Here is a 21,438-nt window from a genome sequence, read left to right as displayed (position 1 = left end):
AGATTTGATTGAATCTTACATTATTATTGGTTAACAGCTGCCAATTAAGAGGTTTGGTTCCTCGGATTATAATTTTGCATGAATAGTTAAAGAGTATATAGTTGGCAGGGTCATGGCATTTGCTCCAAATGATCAAATCATTGATAATTGTTCTGATAGATACAAGTCGAAATTAGCCTCAATACATTCATAGAATCAAACAAATGCATTATCGATCAGACTTATCACAAATAATCTTTCGTGACGATCGATCGACTCTTAAACTAAGAATAAAATGAAAGAATAACGCATAGGGATATATATGTGTGTGTGTGTGTGTGTGTGTATGGGAAGAAAGATCTTTGAATTTCAGTGTCCCTCACCACCAGCGCTTGGACCAGAGTTGTCGGTCCGTCGGACAGCATCGGTGAATGCATGACCCTCTCCTCCATGGCTGGGACCTCCAGTTTTAATCCCTTCAATGTACAACTCGTCGAACATAATCTCGATCCCTCGGTTTATATTGCCAAGTGAGTTATGACGACCGAGGGGGCGAGCTTCGGAAGCAAAAATGGAGGAGCCGAGCAGGAGAAGGAGGATGAGAAAGAAGTACCTGAGAGACCCGTGACTAATTGTGGCCATTAATGGATCAGCTGGGGAGGATGAAGATGATATATCAGTGAATGATGGATGTGCTTTGTGTTATTTGTTGTATGGCGTCTTGTTGTTTATCTATATATTTATAGGAGTAATATGTTTGGTAGATATGTAAGACTTGTGCTTTGACTGGGGGCAAATACTTTGACCCAATAGAGGACAAAGTGGCATAAAATTGCCCCATTTGAACACGTGGTGGTATCTGGTCTCAATTTCAAATGACTAAAGACGTCAGTCCTTGCATAAACATAAAACACAAAGAGAACCGGAAATGGAGAGGATGCTGCAAATATATATATATGTGTGTGTGCATACTTAGGTGAGGAAAAGAAAATATAGTCTGCTACTTAGTTTTAATTCCTTTATGGTTCTTGACTTTCTTGGAATGAATATTGCCGCCACCTGCTACGTATAATAAGAATAAGAAAGAATTTTCAAAGAATTGAAGTGGTGGGGGCCAATAATACCATTAACGAAAGCTGTGAGATGATCTCAGCATAAACGAAGTATGCATGGATGGTTCCAAGAACACGAGAGAGTCGGTGCAGATGGAATGGTGATCATAGTCCATAGAATAATATGTGTAATATCCAAAACGCCACTTACTTACCAATGTATGTGTATGTATATGTATATGTATATATATTTCCTTCTCTTCAAATCTTAAACAACAATAGAGGTTCTTGTAGCAGTAATTCTTCATCTTGCATTATGTCTTTTAGTGAATTTCTTTCTGGTCAGCACTCGTGAATATGGAAAAAAAGTGCCCTAACTACCAGATTGACAACATTTTGTTTGTCTAGATTCATTGCTCCCCATTTACATAAGTGAGAATATTTGACAAACCAATTGAATTCAAGGTTTGGTATTCCTATTCTATCTAAATTTGGTTTCTTGTGCACCAAATAATCTGAATTTAATGTTTCTACCTACCATAGTGACTTGTCATAAAAAAAAATTTAAGAAGACCCAGTAAACAAAACTTGTAAAGATTTCTTCAGATTCTTTTCATGTCAGATAATTTAACTCTTGGCCTACAAATAAAGAGAACTTCTAAAGACGCGCGGGCCGAATCAAGTCATGAAAGTTGCACGGGCAGGTGATTGGGCCCATGTCTTCTGCGTTGAGTCAGATGGGGCCTCTGATGGCCCAGCCCAAGCTATCCCTCCCCGGGAAAAGGGCCTAAACCCAAATTCCTTATGAGGTAGGCAAACACAAACTTACATGGCAAGTTAGTTGAGCCCAGATTCCATGCAAACCATTTTGAAATAATCAATTTAGAATCGAACTGTCAATCTCGAGCGAGATTCTTTATCTTAAATTTTAGAACAAACCACTTTGAAATAGTGATGCCAATTTAGATTTGAACTCCCAAATACTAAGAGATAACAAGTTAGACTATCGCCGAGTGGTTGACATGCGAACTCTACAAGGTATCAATACTCTCAACAGCGGTTTTTATATCACTAATCAGGGAAGTTGCCATGGTGTGCTAACTCTACTAAGGTACAAGTAGTATCGGTGAAAATACATATTTCACCAATACATGCATAGATTATCCCCTCATCAGGGAAGGCAACAACGTTGAATCTTTACTAACAATAACTATATTCACATTTGGAGCTTGCTGGAGATTAAAAAGTCTAGCCACACCTATTTAACAAATGCCAGTCCACATCTGCCAGAACATTGAACTCTCTGCTAAAAGACAAACTGCTACTCTATGGGGGCCAATGGCTTATACAGATCTAAAAACTCAAACAAACTTATTCCGCTGTCCATTACAATCAAGCCATGTAAAAGGACCACAGAAAGAGTGTGTCTCCATTAGTTCAGTTGCAGAAACATTTATTACAACTTGCACCCCCTTCTTCTTCCTGCGTGTGCTTATCCTCTACAAAAGCATATTTACCATCCCCTTCCAATATATATATATATATATTTTCTAGAAATATGAGGTTCCAACGCAATACTATAATCAAGCCCATCTATGGCAAACCAAAGAACAAATAACTCGCAATGATATATGATACAGATCTGATCAACAACAACAATCCAGATCAAATACAAGAGTGGAAAAAGGAGATGGAAACCCGAATTTCGACAAACAATCAAAAACGAAAGCCAAATTAGGTTAATAGGATACAGTGCGTACTACTACGGAGTTCATAAAATTGATGATGAACTATTTGTTCATCTGTTTCTATCACCGAAATTCATCTTCTCGTAGTATCGAATCGAAAGCAGGGACAAAGAGAGATGGACTTCGTCTCTGCCCCACCGAGCTGACGGTTTGGCACCGATCATAGGGGCCAGAGGAGCCCAGCTCGACGACGTTGAAGGAGCAGACACCGGTATCGACGAAGATTGGGGCTTAGAGAGGGGCCAGAGGTAGGAGGAATGTAGGCGGCGGAAGCCGCCGAGAGCTAGGACCACGGATCTAAGCTGTTGGTTGCCGCAGCCGATATTAGGCGAATGCCTAGTACAGATCAGCTCCCAGAGGCGCTCGTCCAGGGCCGTCCGATGCCACTGGCTGTTCACACACGCTGCACGACCCAGCGTCCTGGCGTCAACGTGCTTCAACACCTCAAACAACAAGTTCTCGTCTAAATGCACAAATCCGGTCTCCTTATTGACCCCCTCTTCTTCTTCATCATCACCATCATCTTCTTGCTTTATCCTTTTCATCTTATTAGTATCGTCATCTCCATTCACCGGAAATTCTCCGTCGGTGAGACCACGTTTCATGACGAAAGGAGAGAGCGAGACTGAGATGACCGGATTGTGTGGATTTGTTTACTAGAGTGGGTTGGGTGAGGGGTTGGAAGAAATGGAGGCCTGGTTTTGGGTGTTTACGAAGAGGACAAAATGAGACATGAATGCGGTGTCGATGCTTTCTCGTATTTACTAATTTACCCCCTCTTCTTATTCTTTTTCGTTTATACGGGCGGACACGAACTTCTAGACTCTAGATTCTAATCTCTACTGTCGCTGGGCTGGGCTTTAGTGAAACTTTCAAAGACATATGGGCTAGGCTGGAGGCTCTATTGAAACCCAAGGTAAATTCGTATCCAGCAAAATTGGGCCATAATGGATCTTGAAGTTGAAACAATGGGCCTCAAAATATTGGATTTTGTAAAAGCACCTCCATGGGCCCAAAGGACTCATGAAGGGTAAGGGTATTTATCTAAGCTCAGGGAGTATTTAGTTCCAAATGAAGTTAGGAGCTCAATCGACTTATTCATCCAAATTCTAAGGGTCAAAATGATTCTACTCCCTAAAGAAAATAAAAACCCAGTAGCAGGCTTGTAGCCTTTTAAAATGTTTTCCAGACCAACCTTCCCAGTAATACACTTGGTTTTAGTATTAGGCAAAGAAGTCCTTATGATGTGACTTCAGCAAATCAAGGTTTCTGCAGCTGAAACAAGCAGAGAGAAGACAAAGAAAGGATTAGCTATAAAGGGCTAAACCACCCAACAAATAAAGTACTCGCACAAAAAAATATCCCTACAGTTCTATTACAGTAGGAGTGTTGGAAGTCTAGGAAGCACCGACTCGGATGCGGGGACACAGGAAGCGGGTGCGCGGACGCGGGAATTCGTAAAACCTCAAAAAATCCTGTATTTGAGTGCGGGGGACTCGGAAAATAAAAAATATTTATATATATATTTTTAGACATGTAGTAGTTGTGGATTAACCAATAAAAGAATGGGCTTAATGAAACAAACAGATATTTACAAGATATAAGTCCAATAACATAAAAGAATAAAGCCCAATCCTTCAAGAAGAAGACCCAAGCTCACATTAGGGCCAGAGAAGTCTCTAGAAGAGAAGAAAGCACGAAGGCTTCTTCCTTGAACAAAGGAAGTTGTCGATCTAGAGTAGTCGACCCAGATAAGCTCCTTTCCAGAGAAGTCGAAGGAGCAAGCAGAGAAGGCAAACCAGAGAAATCCAAGTCGAAGCAGAGAAGGCAAACCAGAGGACTCGAAGTCGCAGCAGTCGTAGCAGACAAGGATTCGAAGTCAAAGCAGAGAAGGCACAACAGAGAAGACACGATGAGGGCAAACCAGAGAAGACGAAGGCGACGAGTCGATTCTGAGGTTCGAGTTCGACTTTTAGGTTAGGGCTTCTTTCGTCTGAAACTCTGAATTAAAGGTAACAAACGAGTCAGTCGCGCGTCTCCCCCGCGTCGAAGGAGCGTCGATGCTGGTCCAACTGTGGAGACGCGGTCATCGCGCGTTTGAGCCGCATTTTCGCGAGTCACACGCGCGGGCAAACTCAGTGCGCAGGGGATTCGGACTCGGCAACGATTTTGCCGAGTCAGTGCCTAGGTTGGAACCAAAAGAGGATGGCATCAGCAGAGATTAGCTTCCGGCGAGCCTATAATCTAGAGAAGAAAACAGGAAAATAAAACTTAAGGAAAAAAGAAAAAGGCAAGAAAGCTTGTTACAAACTGTAATAAAAGAGGTTGAGCATGAAGCCATGAATCCTTGTGTTTTCCTTCAACTACAACACTGCTGGATTTCAGATGATTGAACTTGACACCTAGAAGGCTAGAGAAGAGACATTCAAAAAGAATGATGACCAATAAGGTTTGGCCACAACAAATGAGTTGCAACCCCTATCTAAATTCTAAACAAACAGTGACGCACACATCCAAGCTATTTGGTTAAGAAGAGCAACTTGGGATTAATGTGATCCAGAACACAAGGCTAATGAAGAACCACGCAATCTTAACAATCAATGCAACTCTTAAGTAAATTAGACTACCAAACCAGTGGCATATACCTTATAACAAATTCACTAAAACATGCACAAATTTCAAAACGCTGAATCACATGTACCTAGCACGAGAGTGCAGATAATGGAGCACTGACGCAACATAATGCATGTCCAACCAGTAGCTCATTACAATGTCCTAAACAAAACAGATCATGATATAAACTCTACTTCTTAATCAGATCATTCAAAGGATAGTAGAAAATTCTTAATAAATGCCACCCAAGTGTATGAAGGTAATTATAAAAAAACCAATGAGCAAGAAGCAGTCAGTCTGTAAGGACCATAGTTTGATTAACACATGCAGGGCCAGGAAGAAAGATGCAATACCAGCATTAAGTATCAACCAGAGAAGAGAAAGTCCATCCAAGAAGAAAAGAGGCTATTCATATCATAAATGGTGCACCAAGTCACCAGAAATACAGATTCCAGAATTATTCAAGACATTCAAAGTAGCTGCTTCCACTTAACTCCACAGGATTTTCTAACTGACAATCATAACAAATGTAACAAAAAAAACCTTCTCTCTGGACTACAAAAAGGGCATAGCAAGCAACAAGAATGATAACACGCAGGGTCGGACATCAAATAGAAATGGACATATAAACAAACCTCTTCAAGAATTATACACAAACAAAGCATGCAGAAATATTTAAGAGCAACACCAACTGCACCAGAGAACGTTTCATTAAATGCAATACTATACCTAGAACTAGGGGTTTACGATCTTGATAAAGATCTTCATCCACCATCCAAAGACGAGATGCATAAGTTTCCATAAACCACCACAGTTACAAAAAATTGGTCTTTATAATAACTAATAAAGAACTAAAGTCTAACATTCTGTTCCATGTATATTAAAACTTAAAAGCGGCTACTTTCTACACACAAAAAAGGCACGTCGATCACATAAAAGAGTCCCACTGGCATCCATCACCATTTATATACTCAATTTTTCTCCATTAAAAAACACTATACAAAATTTTCCGGTTCTGAAAAATCATCGATGCAACTAACTCAAGGGTTCAATAAAGATATCAAAATTCCTCCCAGCCCAGGTTCCCTTCATCCCTCTGTCCCCATCTACTATTTTTTAACGACTTCTGGAATGTAATTAAATTTCTATTTCCATATGCCCTTACAAGTAAACATCTGTAGGAGCTCCCTATCAAGTAACCATCCAGACCAACTTCTTTCACAAAATCCAGAGAATAGTGGTCAATGCAGATCTTGGGGTGGATCCCCATTCTCAAGAGGAAAGAAAAAAATGCCAAATACAAATTGTCCAACCAAGATCAAACCAAAACGTTCAACTACCTAAAAAGGTAAAATTACATAGCTAGTTTATAACTTTTTAAGATAAACGATAAAAGAGTTTTCAAAGCAAATAAACATATCGTAACGCAGACAAGAACTATAAAGGAAAAGCTGCGTGATACAGTCCTAAATCAAGGAGATACACCGTTGATCAAATAAATCAACAACATAACGAGATGCAACACAAGATCAGAGATAGCTAAAATCATACTACAAAATTGTTAAAATCATGATAGAAATGCATAAATAGTACAAATAGATCTCAACATAGTATCAACAAAAGCCCTCACATTATCACATACCATATCGTAAACCCTAAAAATAACTCAAGACTCAGTCTCGGCGGATGATTTCTCAACACTAGCTGTCGTGGTCGTAGAAGCATCACTGGGACTCTGCGTCTGCGACGCAATGCCATCCACGGAACCAGTGCCAGAACCCGCCCTCGCCTTGACCGTCTCAAGCATGCGCTTGCTGATCTCCTTGGAGTAAACTTGTAGGATGTCAAATCCATCATCATCGGCGGAGCCGGAGCCGGAGCCTGAGCCGGAGCCACCAGCCACAGAAAATGCCTCTTCCTCGATCCGGTGAGCGGCCTCCTCCGCCTCACTTTTGGGAATAGTTCCATAACGCTTAGAGAGAACGGATTGCGAGGAGAGAGTGTCAATTAGGCGAGCGATCACGGCGTCACGAGTGCGCTGCGATGGTGGCCAAATGCTTATTGAGATGCCCCTCGACTTCCTCGGCTCATGTTTCTCTGATAGCGGATCTTTAGGCTGTACCTCCTCCGGCTCCGTAGTCGGTGCTGGTGGTATGGTGGAGTCTTGGTCTTGTGCCTGTGCCTGTGCCTGTGCCGGTGCCGGTGGAATCGAAGTTTCTGGATCTGCCATTTTAGGGAGAGTTCTTTTGGTTTAGTTGGACTTGGGAATTAGGAGGGAGAGGTGGTAAATAAATAAATGGGGAATTAAAGAAAGCGAATCGGGTGTTGGACTGTTGGGTCGGTTACGGGTGAATTAAAGGGACGGTTCACCTTATCGTAAGTTACTTTAAGTCGAATACTTGTTTATGACCGTTGATATACATGTGTTTGTTTTTGAATGGTCGATGAGGGATTAGAATATCGGAGTCTAGATGTGCAAGCCAAGTTTTGTGGACCCACAAAAGATAATATATGCATTGTTTATGGACATTTGTTGAAATTTTTTTTTAAGGAAAATTATAATGAGTCCGTTTAGAACACTAGATGATAAAGAAAGATGTATATTGGAATTGAAAAAGATAAGTATTTTAAGTAAAAAAAATTAGGTGAGAGAGTTTTCATCACATATGATGGACGGAAGTTTATTGAAAATGGAAGTTTAGAGAATACTACTTCGACTTCGTGAGCAATTATGGACGAGGATTGGAATTGTCTTTGGTGAGATTGTGTTAAATGTTTTAAATCTCAACTATCAATTTTATCTGATGGCTGAGATTTAATAAACTAAATCAACCTCTTGTTTACTAGAGGAGATTTTTCACTTCTCAACTAACAGATGTACACAACACAAAGCGAGGACTAAAATCACCGGCGAAGGTGATGACAACCACTCCTCATGGAAGACGACCCACTCTCATGTCCTTTTGATTCGATCAATAAACTTATTGGCCACTGGTTGAATCACAACAAATTTATTGGTTATTTATGGGTTTTTGATATGCCAGGTTATTGTGACGACAATTTATTTGTTGTGGAAGTTTTTAAAATTTTTTATTAGTTCTGTTTTAGGTTACATCATATTATAAAATGGAATAGGGAAGGGAAGCAGAGTGAGACGAAAGGGAAGGAAGAGATAAAAGACGGATAAGAGACCAAAGAGAGCCTTAAATTTTTGTTAATTTGTTGAATTGTGATTAAATCTCATCCATTAGATACAATGGATGGTCAAAATTTAAAACATTTCACACAATTTCACCAAAGAAAATTTCAGCCCTCATCCCGAGCAAAAGACCCCCAACAGCTTGGCTCAAGCTTTTGGGATGGGGACTGAAATAATTTAAGCTGGAATTCTTGAAATGTTTTTAATCTCAACCATTCACATCATCCAAAGGGTCATAATACTGAGCCAGGGCCTTTACACCCAGCTTGATTCACTGCACCGGGCCTCTGCCTTTTTACTATCATATAGAGCCCGGTCCACTATCACCCTATTTAAGTCTCCATCTCGTAAATCGAACCCAAGTTTGACGAGGTCAATATGCAAAGTTGGGGCCATGGCAGAAACATTAGCATGAACATCCACTGAAATGAAGTCGTTCCCTTTAGGAATAAGTGAATAACATACTTCGTCTTAAGCTAATGGGCCCATTTGGAGAACAAGTGTAGGGTTCATCTCAAAAATTTATGTAGTGTCAAGTTTGGTGGTGCAACACGAGTTACCGAGTGACGAAAAATGATTTTGTGATATATCCCACACCGTCTAGAAGATGTGAAGGGTAAAATATAGTAGACAAAATTTTAAAACCTAAGAGACTCGTTTTCTGGGACAAAAGGGTCTAGGAGGACAAATCCATGTGAGTTAGCATGAGCTGACCTAAAGGTTAAAACGGACAATATATATTTCGCATCTATGACTAGAGAGGGACGAGTGCAACCGTCAGGCTAATATAAGAATTATAAACACTCTTATTGGGTAAGCACATGTGTTAGTGAGGCTAAAACTGATTTAATTAACAGGTCCAAAGTCAGATTCTGAGTTAGCTTATACCCATCAATTCAGTTACCATTCCATATATAGAAGGCATGTAAGGATATATAATTCCATATATTTAGAACTTGGATATACATATACATATATATATATATATTATAAATTGCGTATACAACATATATTACATGTGTACTACAAATATCCGAAAGAGAAAAAATTCAAAGCATGGATTCATAGTCCAGATGGTACAAGGACCACACCACAATCCGCAGCACACCAGTAACAAATTTGATAACAATATTGGAGCTTCTGTAGTTATCATAAAACCCTGTTTCCAAGTTCAAAGCTTTCAAAAAGTTTCAGCGATTGTGGAGAGGATCTGAGGCATTTGGGACTCTTCTCTTGTTTGAAAACAAATCAAAATATTGCCTCAACTGTTGCGGTTTCTGCTTCTCATGATTACTCGATGACTGCAGCTGGTTGTGCGAGCCAACAGTACCCATTACGGTCTGCTTCTCTCCTGAGACCAAAGATGAGGCAAGAATCAGAACAATCACAAGCAATCTCACTGGCAAAGACCCTTGAGAGTGCATTCTTGATTCTTCTCTCTTGTGTTTGTGCAAGAAAAAGCTAGAGAGAGAGAGGGAACTTTTAACTTTCTTTGCTTCTTCTAAGAAGGAAGGAATGAAACTAAAATATGCAAATGATGGGTCCAGCTTAAAAAAAAAGCCATTTGGCTTTGTTTGATTGAGAGGAAAAAAAGCTGGTGAAGTGTTATCGAGTATACCCTGCAAACAAGGGACACGACTCACAATGCAACTTTTTTTTGCCTTTGTCCTTTGTTTACATATTCTTTATCTCTTTTGTCTTTCACGAGAACTTTTCAAGCTAATTTGCTTTTATGTTCTCTCATCATTCAGTCCCTGAAATGAAAACAAACGCAAGAAGTCCAATTTAAAGGCGCATATAGTATTCAAATCTTGGCTCTTGTGCTTTTCTTTTTCTGCCTTTCTTTGTCGGATTTGGAAAGTAGTCAAATTTTAGTTTCTCTTTATAGTTGCATCGTTTAGTGTCAGAGAAACCTGTATACATATCTATACGAGGGGATATGAAGTATCTGCGTTTCGTCGTTACAATAATAGAGTTTTTAACCAACATAGCACCGGGTGCAATATCTATCTCAAACTTCAAGCCACTTGGAATGACATTCCAAATTTCCAATGATATGATTAATGTTGTGTTTTTTCAATTACATTATTGGGAGAGGCGTAATTGATGGGAAATTAACAATCACGTTACTTTCAATAGTATGATTTGAAATTTTACACTAATCACACTACCGACGGTGACATGATAGTGAAAAAAATAATTATCACGTCACTGTCAGCGGTGCGATTAGTGGAAAATAACTATCACGCCCTTGTCATCGGTGTGATTAGGAAATGTAGACTAATCACGCCACTGTTTTTGACGATATTATAGATCCACTAGTGGTTCAATGAACAGACTGTAAGTGGCTTGATTAGTGTAAATTTTCTAATCACACCACTATCAATTATGTGATTGTGCAAAAATTAATCACGCATTGATAGTGATGTGTTTGAAAAACGCAATACTAATCATGTCATTGTTGACGTGAAGTGCTAAATTTGTAAAAAGTTGAAATGCAGGGTTATACAATCTATAGCGGGTACTATGTTGGTCAAAAACTCACAATAATATGGCTTAGAACATCATATTTGAGTAGTCAGACCATCATGCGCGACCAAGAAAAAGTGGAGTACTGGTCCTTCCCAATGACCTTTGAATTTTGATTTCCAGTTTTCTCTCCGTGTCTGATAGATTCTCTCTTTTGCATGATATTCCATCATTTGATGATAAAAATTGTGCAGGGTGTTTCGTCCTTTTGCTTTCTCTCTCTACAACTTTCTCTTTCTAAAAAAAAAAACTATCTATCCTCTCTTCAATTTCAGACACCATTTGCGGAGGAGGAGGAGTACATTGATCATTGATGCCTTCCATGTTCGTCTGACCAGAGACATTGTTGTCATCTGATATCATCTTTTTATGCCTATATTTATTGCCCAAAATTATTAGATTTTTCTCCCTTTTGAAATAATCAAGAATATTACAATATTTTATTTGTTTCAAATTTCAGAAATGTTGGACCAGTCTTAGGCCCAAGCCCATAGACAGATAGACTTATCAAAAAGAAATAGTGAGTTTTGTTTGCACTCTAATGTTTTTAACCACGCCTCAACTTTGATCAACTTATTTTTGACTCATTGTTTTTGTAGGTATAGTATTATCACACCCAGGGCGAAGTCAGGATAAAATATGAGGAGTCGTAGGGGCGGACAAATGTTTTTATGTCATTGTGGACAAGGTTAAATGGGGTCTTGGGGTAATGGTTTCGGAATTTTTTTGAATTATCTATTAATTATATTTTCAAAAATCCAAAAAATAACATTAAAAATAAACTATTTATAAAATAGGATAAGTAATAATTGTCACATATCTTATTATTTCAACCATGAGCATAATTTTTTATAACAAAGGGGTCAAAATTGAAAATTCAAAGGGGTCTTTTTTGTTATTTAATACAGATGTGTGTCTTTTTTAAAAAAAATTGAGAGGGTCAAATGAACACTTCACTTGTATGTGTCTTTGCCACTGATCACACCACACCCCAAACCTTTAACGAGAGACTTGTGACCTATCTCTGGTAGACCTTTTCAACTTCCTTTGCATGTCCTTGTCGTTTTTAATAAGTTCGTGTGGATTCTCTTGGAAACAAAAAATTAAATCGATGACTACAACTTGTCTTTTATGATGGATAAAGGGTGAGTGATATTGGCTAATCATAGCTATTTTTTTTTTCTGCGATTGAAAAATCAACTATGAGATCTGTGTTTGCTGTCAAAATTCTTACACAAAGATTGATCATGAATTAATATCAAGAAGCCTAAATTAGTTCAAAAAAAACCAATCAAATTAGTCCAAACGAGAGAGAAGATCGATCACTCATCGGCCATGGCCATTACCAAATGGGGCCTCAATCTTAACTCAGTAGGGCGTTCTGAGGGCCACTCCATCGCTTGTTCCTCACAATCAATTTAGACATTCAATGAAGGAAGATAGATGTCAAATTCTGATTGAATATTTAAATATCATTTCGTTCCCTGTCGAAATCGTATTCAGTTTTGAGTACATACACCATTAATTCTTTCAAGCTCCATTGAAGTCACATTTTGCAGCTGTCCTCCATTCATTAATCATGGAAAAATATCTCGATTTTAATCTATCACCGGCTACAATCACTTCAGCTTTGTTTGGTATGTCGGATTGGACTAGAATGAATTGGATTGAAACGTACCGGGTAAGATAATATTAGGGTGGATTAAAGTTATCATGTGTTTGGTCATTGGTGCTTGGTAATAAGAGACGAGGAAAAAAGAATTCAGGGATATATCATAACGATAGTAGTGGGTGCTCGTTTTCACAATCGAAAAAAAGTCAAATCTTGCAAAATGAAGAGTAGATGATGAACGGGAAACTCTTGGCAACGGTGTGGTGCTGAGCAAAACAGTTCTGACCATCTAGTCGATGAGACAGTGGGCCTGAAAATGATTGGCTCGACATAAGGACATATTCAGGATTTGTAATGAGAGAGGGACTGCGAGAGTGTAGATTTTTAATATGGTATTGGAGCGATTTGGTTTTATTGGACGTAGCCTCTACTTCACTTGCTGAATCTGACATAACTAACCCACAAGTGCGAAAGAGGATTAAAACCATTATCTCACATCTTGTATATATAGGTAAAACCCACCCCTTATAATTAACAATGTATTTTTCTTGAGCCTAAATATCATTAAGTGAGACTTCTTAAAGAAGAACAAAGTCGTGCGGGTTCAGTGTATCCGTGGGAACTGAAAAATTTAAAACGGACAATATTTTTGGTTTGGGTCATTGAGTGGGTTGGGAGTCTGGGATTTAGGAAAGACTGATCGGTAGATAGTTTTCATGTTGATTTAGCTCCTATCTACCAACACCTTTTTTTATTTTTGTTTTCTCCCTCTTTTTAGCTCTGATGAAATTGAAATTGAAATTGACTGACTTAATGTTTTAAGAAACGATACTTTCTATGTGTAGGTAGACCACAACGACCACCTAACATTCTTAAAGCACTTGCCATTCAATTACCCGCCAATCACCCTAAAAACGGTTAGTTGAGATCCAACAGAACAAAAAATGCAACACAGACAAACAAATTAATCACCCTCCACAAACCCCACTGACCTTTCCTGCCCAAATCCGCCATGTACAGGCCATTCTCAGCTCCTCCTCCAAGAGATTTTTCTCACATTTGTCCGCGATTGTTAGCTCCATTCACACTATGGATATGTGGCATGTAACTCTCCCACATATTCTGTTGCAATTTTTTTTTTTTGCTCAATTGACCATTCACCCTGAACAAAAGTTGTGGTTAATTTGCAGTTGCTGCGAGTCTCCGATATGGGTATTATGGGGATTGTCGAATGGTGCTCGGACCGAGCTCATCGAGGTTAATGGAAGCAAGCTCTCTGTTTGTAGAGCAGGTTCAAATGAGAGAGGAAGAAAACAAAGGGGCTGTTCTATATGGGTTCTCTCAGAAACCTCAGCTTAGCAGTGAAACTAATTGGAGTGCATCAAGCTTCTTGATTGTTACATCGTATAGTCGTAAGGTACTATGATTGTGTCTTTCAATTACTATGAAACACAATCTCTAGAACTATTTTTTTTTTTTTTTGTTTCTTGGTTAGGGTTTTTATTTATGGTTGAATAAGGGTTCAAGGATTCGAATGAGATGGGAAGCTCAGGCAAGCAGTTTAAGTCAACTGCAAATGGTTATTATTAAAGGTACCTTTTAGTCCTTCAAATTTTTAGGCTGGTTGAGCTTAGAATCTGCACAATAACATGTAAACCTACCTGCTTCTGCAGGCGACCGAAAATACGAAACTGTAATTCCCAAATCTGCAAGCTCCCCCGTTGCTGTTCGCCTTGACGAACCATTAACCGGTAACTCTTGTTTTCAATGGAAATTCTATTGGGTTAGGTTATTTTGGTTGATTGCTTGTGAATTCTGAATAAACCAAATGAACAATTTGCTCAGGCAAGGAAGCAGAATTCGTGGCAGAGGAGGACGATAAGTACTACATTGGCATGATTAACACAAATCCCAGAAGCATAATGATGAGGATGAGTGTGAATGCGACCTCAAAGACATATGATATAACAAGGGCAAGCCATGTATGTTCAACATTGAATGGATCATGCCAGCTGAAACTGCTCTTTCCAAAGACTCAATATGTTGTACTAACAACTCCAAACAATGTAAGCTGCTGGCCTCCTTGTTTCTTTAATGATTTTGTTCATCTGCCAATCTGCTTTCGTCGCGAAATTGAACTTGTCAATGAATCAATTGCAGGGTGATTTGGGAGGCTGGCACATTGAGCTAGCTTTTATTGCTCGTCTGGTAACGTACATTGCTATTCTAGGTACAAAACGAGACATATAATCATCGCTAGATTCTTCGATTTCTCACCAAACCAGAAATCGGATTAATTTCATTCTTCATTTTTTTTTCAGGATTTATCATTGTTGCTATTTTCGTGATATTGAAATACCTAGGAGCCTGTGATGGAGAGACTACTGCGATGGACGCACCAGTAAGTGCAATATCCGAGACTGATCCCATAATGCCGGCTGAGAAGCCTTTTCCCTTCAGATACGGAACAAATGAAGAAGGTGAAGAGTCAAGTTCATCTAATAGTTCTTCAGAGGATCTATATGATGCAAAATTATGCGCAATTTGTTATGACGAACAGCGCAACTGCTTCTTCGTTCCATGCGGCCACTGCGCCACCTGCTATGACTGTGCTCAAAGGTAATGTATTTGTGTCAAACTGAGTATCACTATCACCTACTACTCAAACTGTAAATCCATTGATAAATTTGCGAAATCGCGATTTTGTAGGATTATGGAGGGGGAGAGCAGAATGTGTCCTATATGTCGAAGGGTAATCCACAAAGCAAGGCGATTGTTTAGCCCTTAGAATGTTAGAGAAAGATTAGAGTTTGGTTAGTGTTGGCAGTTGCAACTTTTTCTTCCAGGGGTAGGGGAGTAATAGCTAGTTCAGAGATCTTTGTCATGAGATTATGTAATCCAAATTTCATCATTACATTGGTATGTTGAGCGATGTATGATATGAATGAAGACGAGAACTTCATCCCTGCATATTTTGCCAATTCCTTTTTGCCAAGAATGTTGTACTAGGATCAAGCAGTTCCAGAGATTAAAGTAATTGTGAGAGATTTTTGAGTTATGTGGGATTACAAAAGGGAAAGAGCATTTATGTCATTTAATCAACTGTATTCTTATAATTAAAATTTTTTTTTAACTGTATTTTAAAATAAATCTTTTTAATTATGGACCTGTTGATAATTATCCTACATTAAATTTAATCATAATATATTTTTTATTTTTTAATTGAATGTCAACCCGACCGATCATTCACTGGTTGAATCAGTAAACCAGTGATCCGATCTTGGTCTAAAGTGGAATAAAGCTGGATAGCACAGTAGCGGACAATTCACTCGTCCGGGGCCTTCCGAGAGACAGATAATTTTCTGGACGACGCAGAGTATTCCGGCAATTGAAGCGGCGATACAGACAGAAACGCGACAGTAACGATGATGAGCTCGAGCTCACCAGAAGAGGATTCAAAAGAAGACGATAAGAACGAGGAAGCGAACCGTCTGCTTGCCTCCCAATCAACCCCTTCCACCTATTCATCCTCAGATTCTGATTCCGAAGAAGCCGAATTTGAAGCCCGAGAGAAAATCTTGATAGTGGACGTCGACTCGCCGGATTCATTTGATTCGATCGATTCAGTGCCGCCATTCTCGTGGAAGAAATTGTGGTTGTTCACGGGGCCTGGGTTCTTGATGAGCATAGCCTTCCTCGATCCGGGAAATCTTGAGGGCGATCTTCAGGCAGGGGCGATTGCCGGCTATTCGCTGCTGTGGCTTCTGTTGTTGGCCACCGTTATGGGCTTGCTGATCCAGCTCCTCTCAGCGCGGGTAGGAGTTGCCACGGGCAGACACTTGGCGGAGCTCTGCAGAGAGGAGTATCCGAATTGGGCCAGGTTGGTGCTGTGGTTCATGGCGGAGCTAGCCTTGATTGGTGCCGATATACAGGAGGTAATTGGCAGCGCTATTGCTATCCAGATTTTGAGTAATGGAGTTTTACCGCTTTGGGCAGGAGTCGTGATTACGGCGTCAGATTGGTAAGTAGAATGTGTAATTTGCCATAATTTTGGATTGTTTTGTTGGATTTACGGGTTTAAGGAAACATTAGGATTCCTTCTCCTCGAAGGATTTCTTAACTATTAGATGTGCACAAATTGATCTCATGATCCTTAATTTGTGTCGTCCAGATTTCTTTAAGTTTTGTCCTGATGGACTACAATGTAACTTCTGAATTGGGTTTGGTCATCGTCCCAATCTCAAAACCTTAAGTAAGTCGCTCCTTGTTTATAAAAACATGTTAGAGAAGTCGTAGGCTGCTCATAACCTCTCTCTGATACCACTGATGTTGATTTTAATTAGGATTGAACAAAACCAGAAACTCTAACCCCCAAATCAGCCCCAATTCAAGAATCCTTCTCCACAAAGGATTCCTTGATTCTTAAAAAAAGTATTAAAAAAGAAAAACAAAATTAATAGCGTCCTGCATCAGAACTGTTAATTGGCTTTTGGTGCCCAAAGACGAAAGTAAAATTCTATGCAGCTATTGCCCTTTGGAAATCAAATATATTGCTTATAGTAACTAGTTTTTTCTGCCCTCCTTTCTGTGAACAGTTTCATATTTTTGTTTCTCGAGAATTATGGAGTGAGGAAACTAGAAGCGGCATTTGCAGTTCTCATTGCAACCATGGCTCTATCATTTGCCTGGATGTTTGGTGACACAAAGCCAAGTGGAAAAGAGTTGTTAATGGGTGAGCTTTTCTGATTTAGTTGTATAAAACAAAGTTTTTACTCAAAATGTTGACAATTACATCTATCAGATATCGTCATTCATGTCTCTTAGACATATAATTCATTTTTCAATATACCTTGTAGGTATTTTGATTCCAAGGCTTAGCTCAAAAACAATCCGACAAGCTGTGGGAGTTGTGGGTTGTGTCATAATGCCTCACAATGTATTCTTGCATTCTGCTTTGGTACAGTCAAGGAAAACCGATCCTCAGAAGAAAGGCCGGGTTCAAGAAGCACTTAATTACTACACAATCGAATCATCTATTGCCCTTTCAGTTACCTTTATGATCAACTTGTTTGTAACGACTGTGTTTGCAAAAGGATTTTATGGTACTCAGCAAGCAAACAGTATAGGACTTGTCAATGCAGGGCAGTATCTTCAGGAAAAGTATGGAGGAGGACTCCTTCCAATTCTTTATATATGGGGTATTGGGTTGTTAGCAGCTGGGCAAAGTAGTACCATAACTGGCACATATGCTGGTCAGTTTATCATGGGAGGTTTTCTAAATCTCCGTTTGAAGAAATGGCTGAGAGCACTGATCACACGCAGTTTTGCTATTGTCCCAACTATGATTGTTGCTCTTGTATTCAACACGTCAGAAGCTTCATTGGATGTTTTGAATGAGTGGCTTAATGTGCTTCTGTCAATGCAGATTCCATTTGCTCTGATTCCTCTTCTTACCCTAGTGTCCAAGGAGCAGGTCATGGGGGACTTTCGAATTGGACCTGTTACTGAGGTACGTTATTTCCTTCACTGTTCTAACTTCTACCCTTATCGGCATACTATATCTTCATTTTGTAGGCTGAGCCATTGGTAGCTTCTTTATCATAAAATTAACTATTTGCTTACATTGGTGAGTTTCGTCCTGGCTAATAATATAGGGTGACTAATTTGGTATTGTAGAGAAATACTCAACAAGCACATATATCACTTTTTCCGTCAACATGATTGTTGGCTGTTAATTGAAACTTTGCATTGTTTTTTTTTTTTTTTGAATGGGAAACTATTGTTATGGTAATACTCTTCATTTTTTAAGATTTTTGTCTATTTCATTTAGGAGTTGTTGTGATTGGTTTTCATTCGAAGATGCTAACTGCTTAGTAAGTTCTCATCACCTGTTCATGGTACATTGATCCTTTGTTCTTGTCTTGTATTTGACGATTGCTCTCTAAGTCCCAGTTGAGAATGGGAATGGAGCAGTACTGTTTTCATATAATCTAATGGGAATGGAGCAGTACCATTTTCATATAATCCCCACAATGTCTATCTGGCGTGTTACAGGATCTTGAAACCATCATGTCTGTAGGCGTGTGAGTTTGTTCAAGTCATGGGGAAAAAAGTCATGCTGTGTTCGTTAGTCTTGGGAAATCGCTCCTTGGGGAAGTAGTAGGTTGAGAACATTCTTAGTACTGTAGGCAATGTTTTTCAAAATATGAGGGAGATAGGTCTAGTCTCTTTTGAAATCTCTTTGTTGTTTATAGCCACAGGGTTATGATTTGAAATCTCTTTGTTGTTTATAAAAGGCAACAATTGGAGGGCATTTTGGGCAAAGAAGGAGGATTAGGAGTTCTTTGTTGCTGCCTGCTCTGGTATAGCAAGGAGGGAGATATCTTGGTCCTTAGAATATGTCTCAGTAACAAACTTTGAAATTAAGCAACAAATTTGTAATTTTTTGTCCACTGTTCTGTGGAATGCAGTGCAAGACCTTAGACACTTGATTTAAAGCTAGTTCATTTTATTTAATGGCTTAGACCATAGATCGTCTCCACATGGTTCGTTGCTATTTGTATATTTTGACAATAAATTGTACAAGTAATTGGCTCTGTTGTTAATGTTGAAACTTTGAAAATCTAAGTGGAATCTTGCCAATTTTCTTTTACTTTGAATATTCAATTTCTTAAACACAATTTGGCTAGCTCTTACCTGATTTCTAAGCTCCATAACTTTCTTTTGGCTTCCCCTTCTTGGTAGCTTGCACTGAACTTCTTTTTTGCAATTTTAAGTTTAAAAAAAGGTTCGCCTAATTGTTTATTTGGTTGCACAACTTAAAAAGCAGATAATGCCTTTATATACTTCCATTTTGTTGTTCTACTCAGTAGTACATATATTATTCTGAGTTTTAATTAACAGACATTAGTGAATATTGAGAGATTGCTTCCTACATCTTTGATAATCATCTCGAAGCGATAAGATTTATAATGTGAATCTGTTCTTCTGTTTCCTAATACTATAGTTTTATGTTGTAGAAGCTGGCGTGGACTGTGGCTGCCCTGGTTATGGTGATTAATGGGTATCTCTTACTTGACTTCTTTATATCTGAAGTTAAGGGACTGTTTTTTGGCTTTGTCGTGTTTACTGGCACATCAGCTTATGCCGCATTTATTATTTATCTTATTTCACGTAGTGGATCACTTGATTCCACTTGGATCAGCTTAGAACTCTCAAGACGGTTTGCTTATACTGAAAACTAAATCGACAACTTCGTGTGGTTGTCAAGAAACTTAGACAAATACTAGAGTGTCGTTACCCTCCTTCAAAGCCTGTCAGATGGCACGGCCTTATTGAGTCTATGATTAGATGCATTCTCACAACGAGAGTTTTCTTTCTCTTCTGTGCATAAATTAAAAGGGCATACACAAATTCAAGCATTTTTTGGGTTTTACCTGGACATTTTTGCATATCAGTGACAGCTGACATGAGGATCTTCCTTCCTTTCTGTTTCGGACAATGGAGCCATGGAGGGAGCATCTATTGTGCATGAGATGAATACCATTATAATATATGTTAGTTCGCTGAATTTTTATGTGAATTTTGAATGGACTGCTCTGTATTTCTTTGTAAAATCTCGTCAAGAACAATAGTTGGATTAGCAATTTTGGTTACAGAACAGAATAATCGACATACATTACGATATTATGTTGCAGAATTTTTTTGAACTATTGATGTGGAGAATGGAAATTCATATTCTTTTTCCCTTTCTGAATTCCATAACTGTTGGTTAGCATTTAGCAGATGACATTCATAATTTGTGCACTTTGAAGGAAATTGGGCTCCCAGGACTTGAAGGAAATTGGTCTTGGGAGCCAAGTATCCATTCTGAATCTATTCTGGTTGGTAAAGGAAACATCCTCTTTCTTTGCTGATAAGGATGTTTTGAACTCTGAATGGCAAATTTGTTAAGCCAATTCCCTTGTTTGGACCTAGCAGCAGCCAAGTCCCTCCATTTCCATTTGAAGTAAACTCTTTAATTTAATCTCTACACAGCATTACTTTTGTGCTTCTTCTTTTTGAGTAATGTCAAGAGTCCACTCAGCAGCCACGTCTAGTCTCCATCATCTAATAGCTTTTGACGTGCTTCCATGAACAAGCAATTGATACAGAAACCTAAATTTTTTTTTTTTTTGGGACTAGAAAATCAAAGATGCATGTAAATTCTAGATATTTGGATCGTCGATTCTCTTCAATATAATAAAATCGAAGTGGTACATTGCAAAGATTTGATAATAGTTGTATTTAGCATTTGATTTTCCCTATAACACTGAGTATATATCTGTATTTATAGAAGAATATTAATTTTTGACATATATATAGTTATAATTGGGTATTAAATTTATGGCTAGTATAACATTAATTATATTGTATTTAATGGTCTCATGCGTTTGGATTGGTATTTTTTCTTAAAAGATTATCCATTATTTACATATTACTTTTTGAAATTTCACCGCATTTCTTACCGTTCAATAGCAACTCTCGATCATAAATCTCTATAACATTAAAATATTACTTATTTACATTAATAATTCTTAAAATCAATTACCCACGAAACTTTTTGGAGAGAAAAGAGGAGAAAATATATTCTAATATTAAAATATATTTGATATTTGAAAATTACAATAGAGATTCTATTGACAAAATCTCTTATTTTTCACATCC

General features: G+C 38.5%; 4 protein-coding genes across 9 annotated transcripts; 2 read left to right on the top strand and 2 right to left on the bottom strand.

Moving 5' to 3' along the window:
- Positions 1-2,590: 2,590 nt before the first annotated feature.
- Positions 2,591-3,491, bottom strand: LOC120014540 (F-box protein GID2-like). Its single transcript, XM_038866517.1, has one exon. It carries the CDS (start codon positions 3,382-3,384, stop codon positions 2,830-2,832), a length of 555 nt encoding a protein of 184 aa, XP_038722445.1. The 5' UTR covers positions 3,385-3,491; the 3' UTR covers positions 2,591-2,829.
- Positions 3,492-6,827: 3,336 nt separating this feature from the next.
- LOC120014580 (MFP1 attachment factor 1-like) lies at positions 6,828-7,637 on the bottom strand. Its single transcript, XM_038866568.1, has one exon. It carries the CDS (start codon positions 7,620-7,622, stop codon positions 7,059-7,061), a length of 564 nt encoding a protein of 187 aa, XP_038722496.1. The 5' UTR covers positions 7,623-7,637; the 3' UTR covers positions 6,828-7,058.
- Positions 7,638-13,673: 6,036 nt separating this feature from the next.
- LOC120014929 (E3 ubiquitin-protein ligase APD2-like) lies at positions 13,674-15,813 on the top strand. Of its 2 annotated transcripts, none has more exons than XM_038867059.1 (8): positions 13,674-13,832; positions 13,923-14,149; positions 14,228-14,324; positions 14,406-14,483; positions 14,578-14,798; positions 14,893-14,962; positions 15,054-15,351; positions 15,442-15,813. In XM_038867059.1, exons 1-8 carry the CDS (start codon positions 13,745-13,747, stop codon positions 15,518-15,520), a joined length of 1,158 nt encoding a protein of 385 aa, XP_038722987.1. In that variant the 5' UTR covers positions 13,674-13,744; the 3' UTR covers positions 15,521-15,813. The 2 variants fall into 2 exon arrangements, with proteins under 2 accessions (XP_038722987.1, XP_038722988.1); XM_038867060.1 differs by having other exon boundaries at positions 13,695-13,836.
- Positions 15,814-15,981: 168 nt separating this feature from the next.
- On the top strand, positions 15,982-20,479 carry LOC120014926 (metal transporter Nramp2-like). 5 transcript variants are annotated; one of them, XR_005471652.1, is made up of 5 exons: positions 15,982-16,753; positions 17,328-17,464; positions 17,589-18,241; positions 18,787-18,895; positions 19,029-19,384. XR_005471652.1 is itself a non-coding variant. In XM_038867055.1 (4 exons), exons 1-4 carry the CDS (start codon positions 16,158-16,160, stop codon positions 19,974-19,976), a joined length of 1,608 nt encoding a protein of 535 aa, XP_038722983.1. In that variant the 5' UTR covers positions 15,982-16,157; the 3' UTR covers positions 19,977-20,479. The 5 variants fall into 5 exon arrangements, 4 of the variants coding, with proteins under 4 accessions (XP_038722983.1, XP_038722984.1, XP_038722985.1 ...); XM_038867055.1 differs by lacking the exons at positions 18,787-18,895; positions 19,029-19,384 and adding an exon at positions 19,755-20,479; XM_038867056.1 differs by lacking the exon at positions 18,787-18,895.
- The last annotated feature ends 959 nt before the right edge of the window (positions 20,480-21,438 follow it).

This window comes from Tripterygium wilfordii, chromosome 14 (genome assembly GCF_013401445.1).
Source record: "Tripterygium wilfordii isolate XIE 37 chromosome 14, ASM1340144v1, whole genome shotgun sequence".
NCBI lineage: Eukaryota > Viridiplantae > Streptophyta > Magnoliopsida > Celastrales > Celastraceae > Tripterygium > Tripterygium wilfordii.
The sequence above is the reverse complement of the archived record's forward strand: the minus strand, read 5'-3'. Positions and strand labels throughout refer to the sequence as shown.

Bases quoted from the DNA above. Each gene is read 5' to 3' on its own strand.
- LOC120014540 (XM_038866517.1), bottom strand. From the start codon at position 3,384: ATGAAACGTGGTCTCACCGACGGAGAATTTCCGGTGAATGGAGATGAC.
- LOC120014580 (XM_038866568.1), bottom strand. From the start codon at position 7,622: ATGGCAGATCCAGAAACTTCGATTCCACCGGCACCGGCACAGGCACAG.
- LOC120014929 (XM_038867059.1), top strand. From the start codon at position 13,745: ATGTACAGGCCATTCTCAGCTCCTCCTCCAAGAGATTTTTCTCACATT. The intron at 14,963-15,053 runs GTACAAAACGAG...TTTTTTTTTCAG, and splicing joins AACGTACATTGCTATTCTAG to GATTTATCATTGTTGCTATT. The intron at 15,352-15,441 runs GTAATGTATTTG...GCGATTTTGTAG, and splicing joins TGCTATGACTGTGCTCAAAG to GATTATGGAGGGGGAGAGCA.
- LOC120014926 (XM_038867054.1), top strand. From the start codon at position 16,158: ATGATGAGCTCGAGCTCACCAGAAGAGGATTCAAAAGAAGACGATAAG. The intron at 17,465-17,588 runs GTGAGCTTTTCT...TATACCTTGTAG, and splicing joins TGGAAAAGAGTTGTTAATGG to GTATTTTGATTCCAAGGCTT. The intron at 18,242-19,751 runs GTACGTTATTTC...TTTATGTTGTAG, and splicing joins GAATTGGACCTGTTACTGAG to AAGCTGGCGTGGACTGTGGC.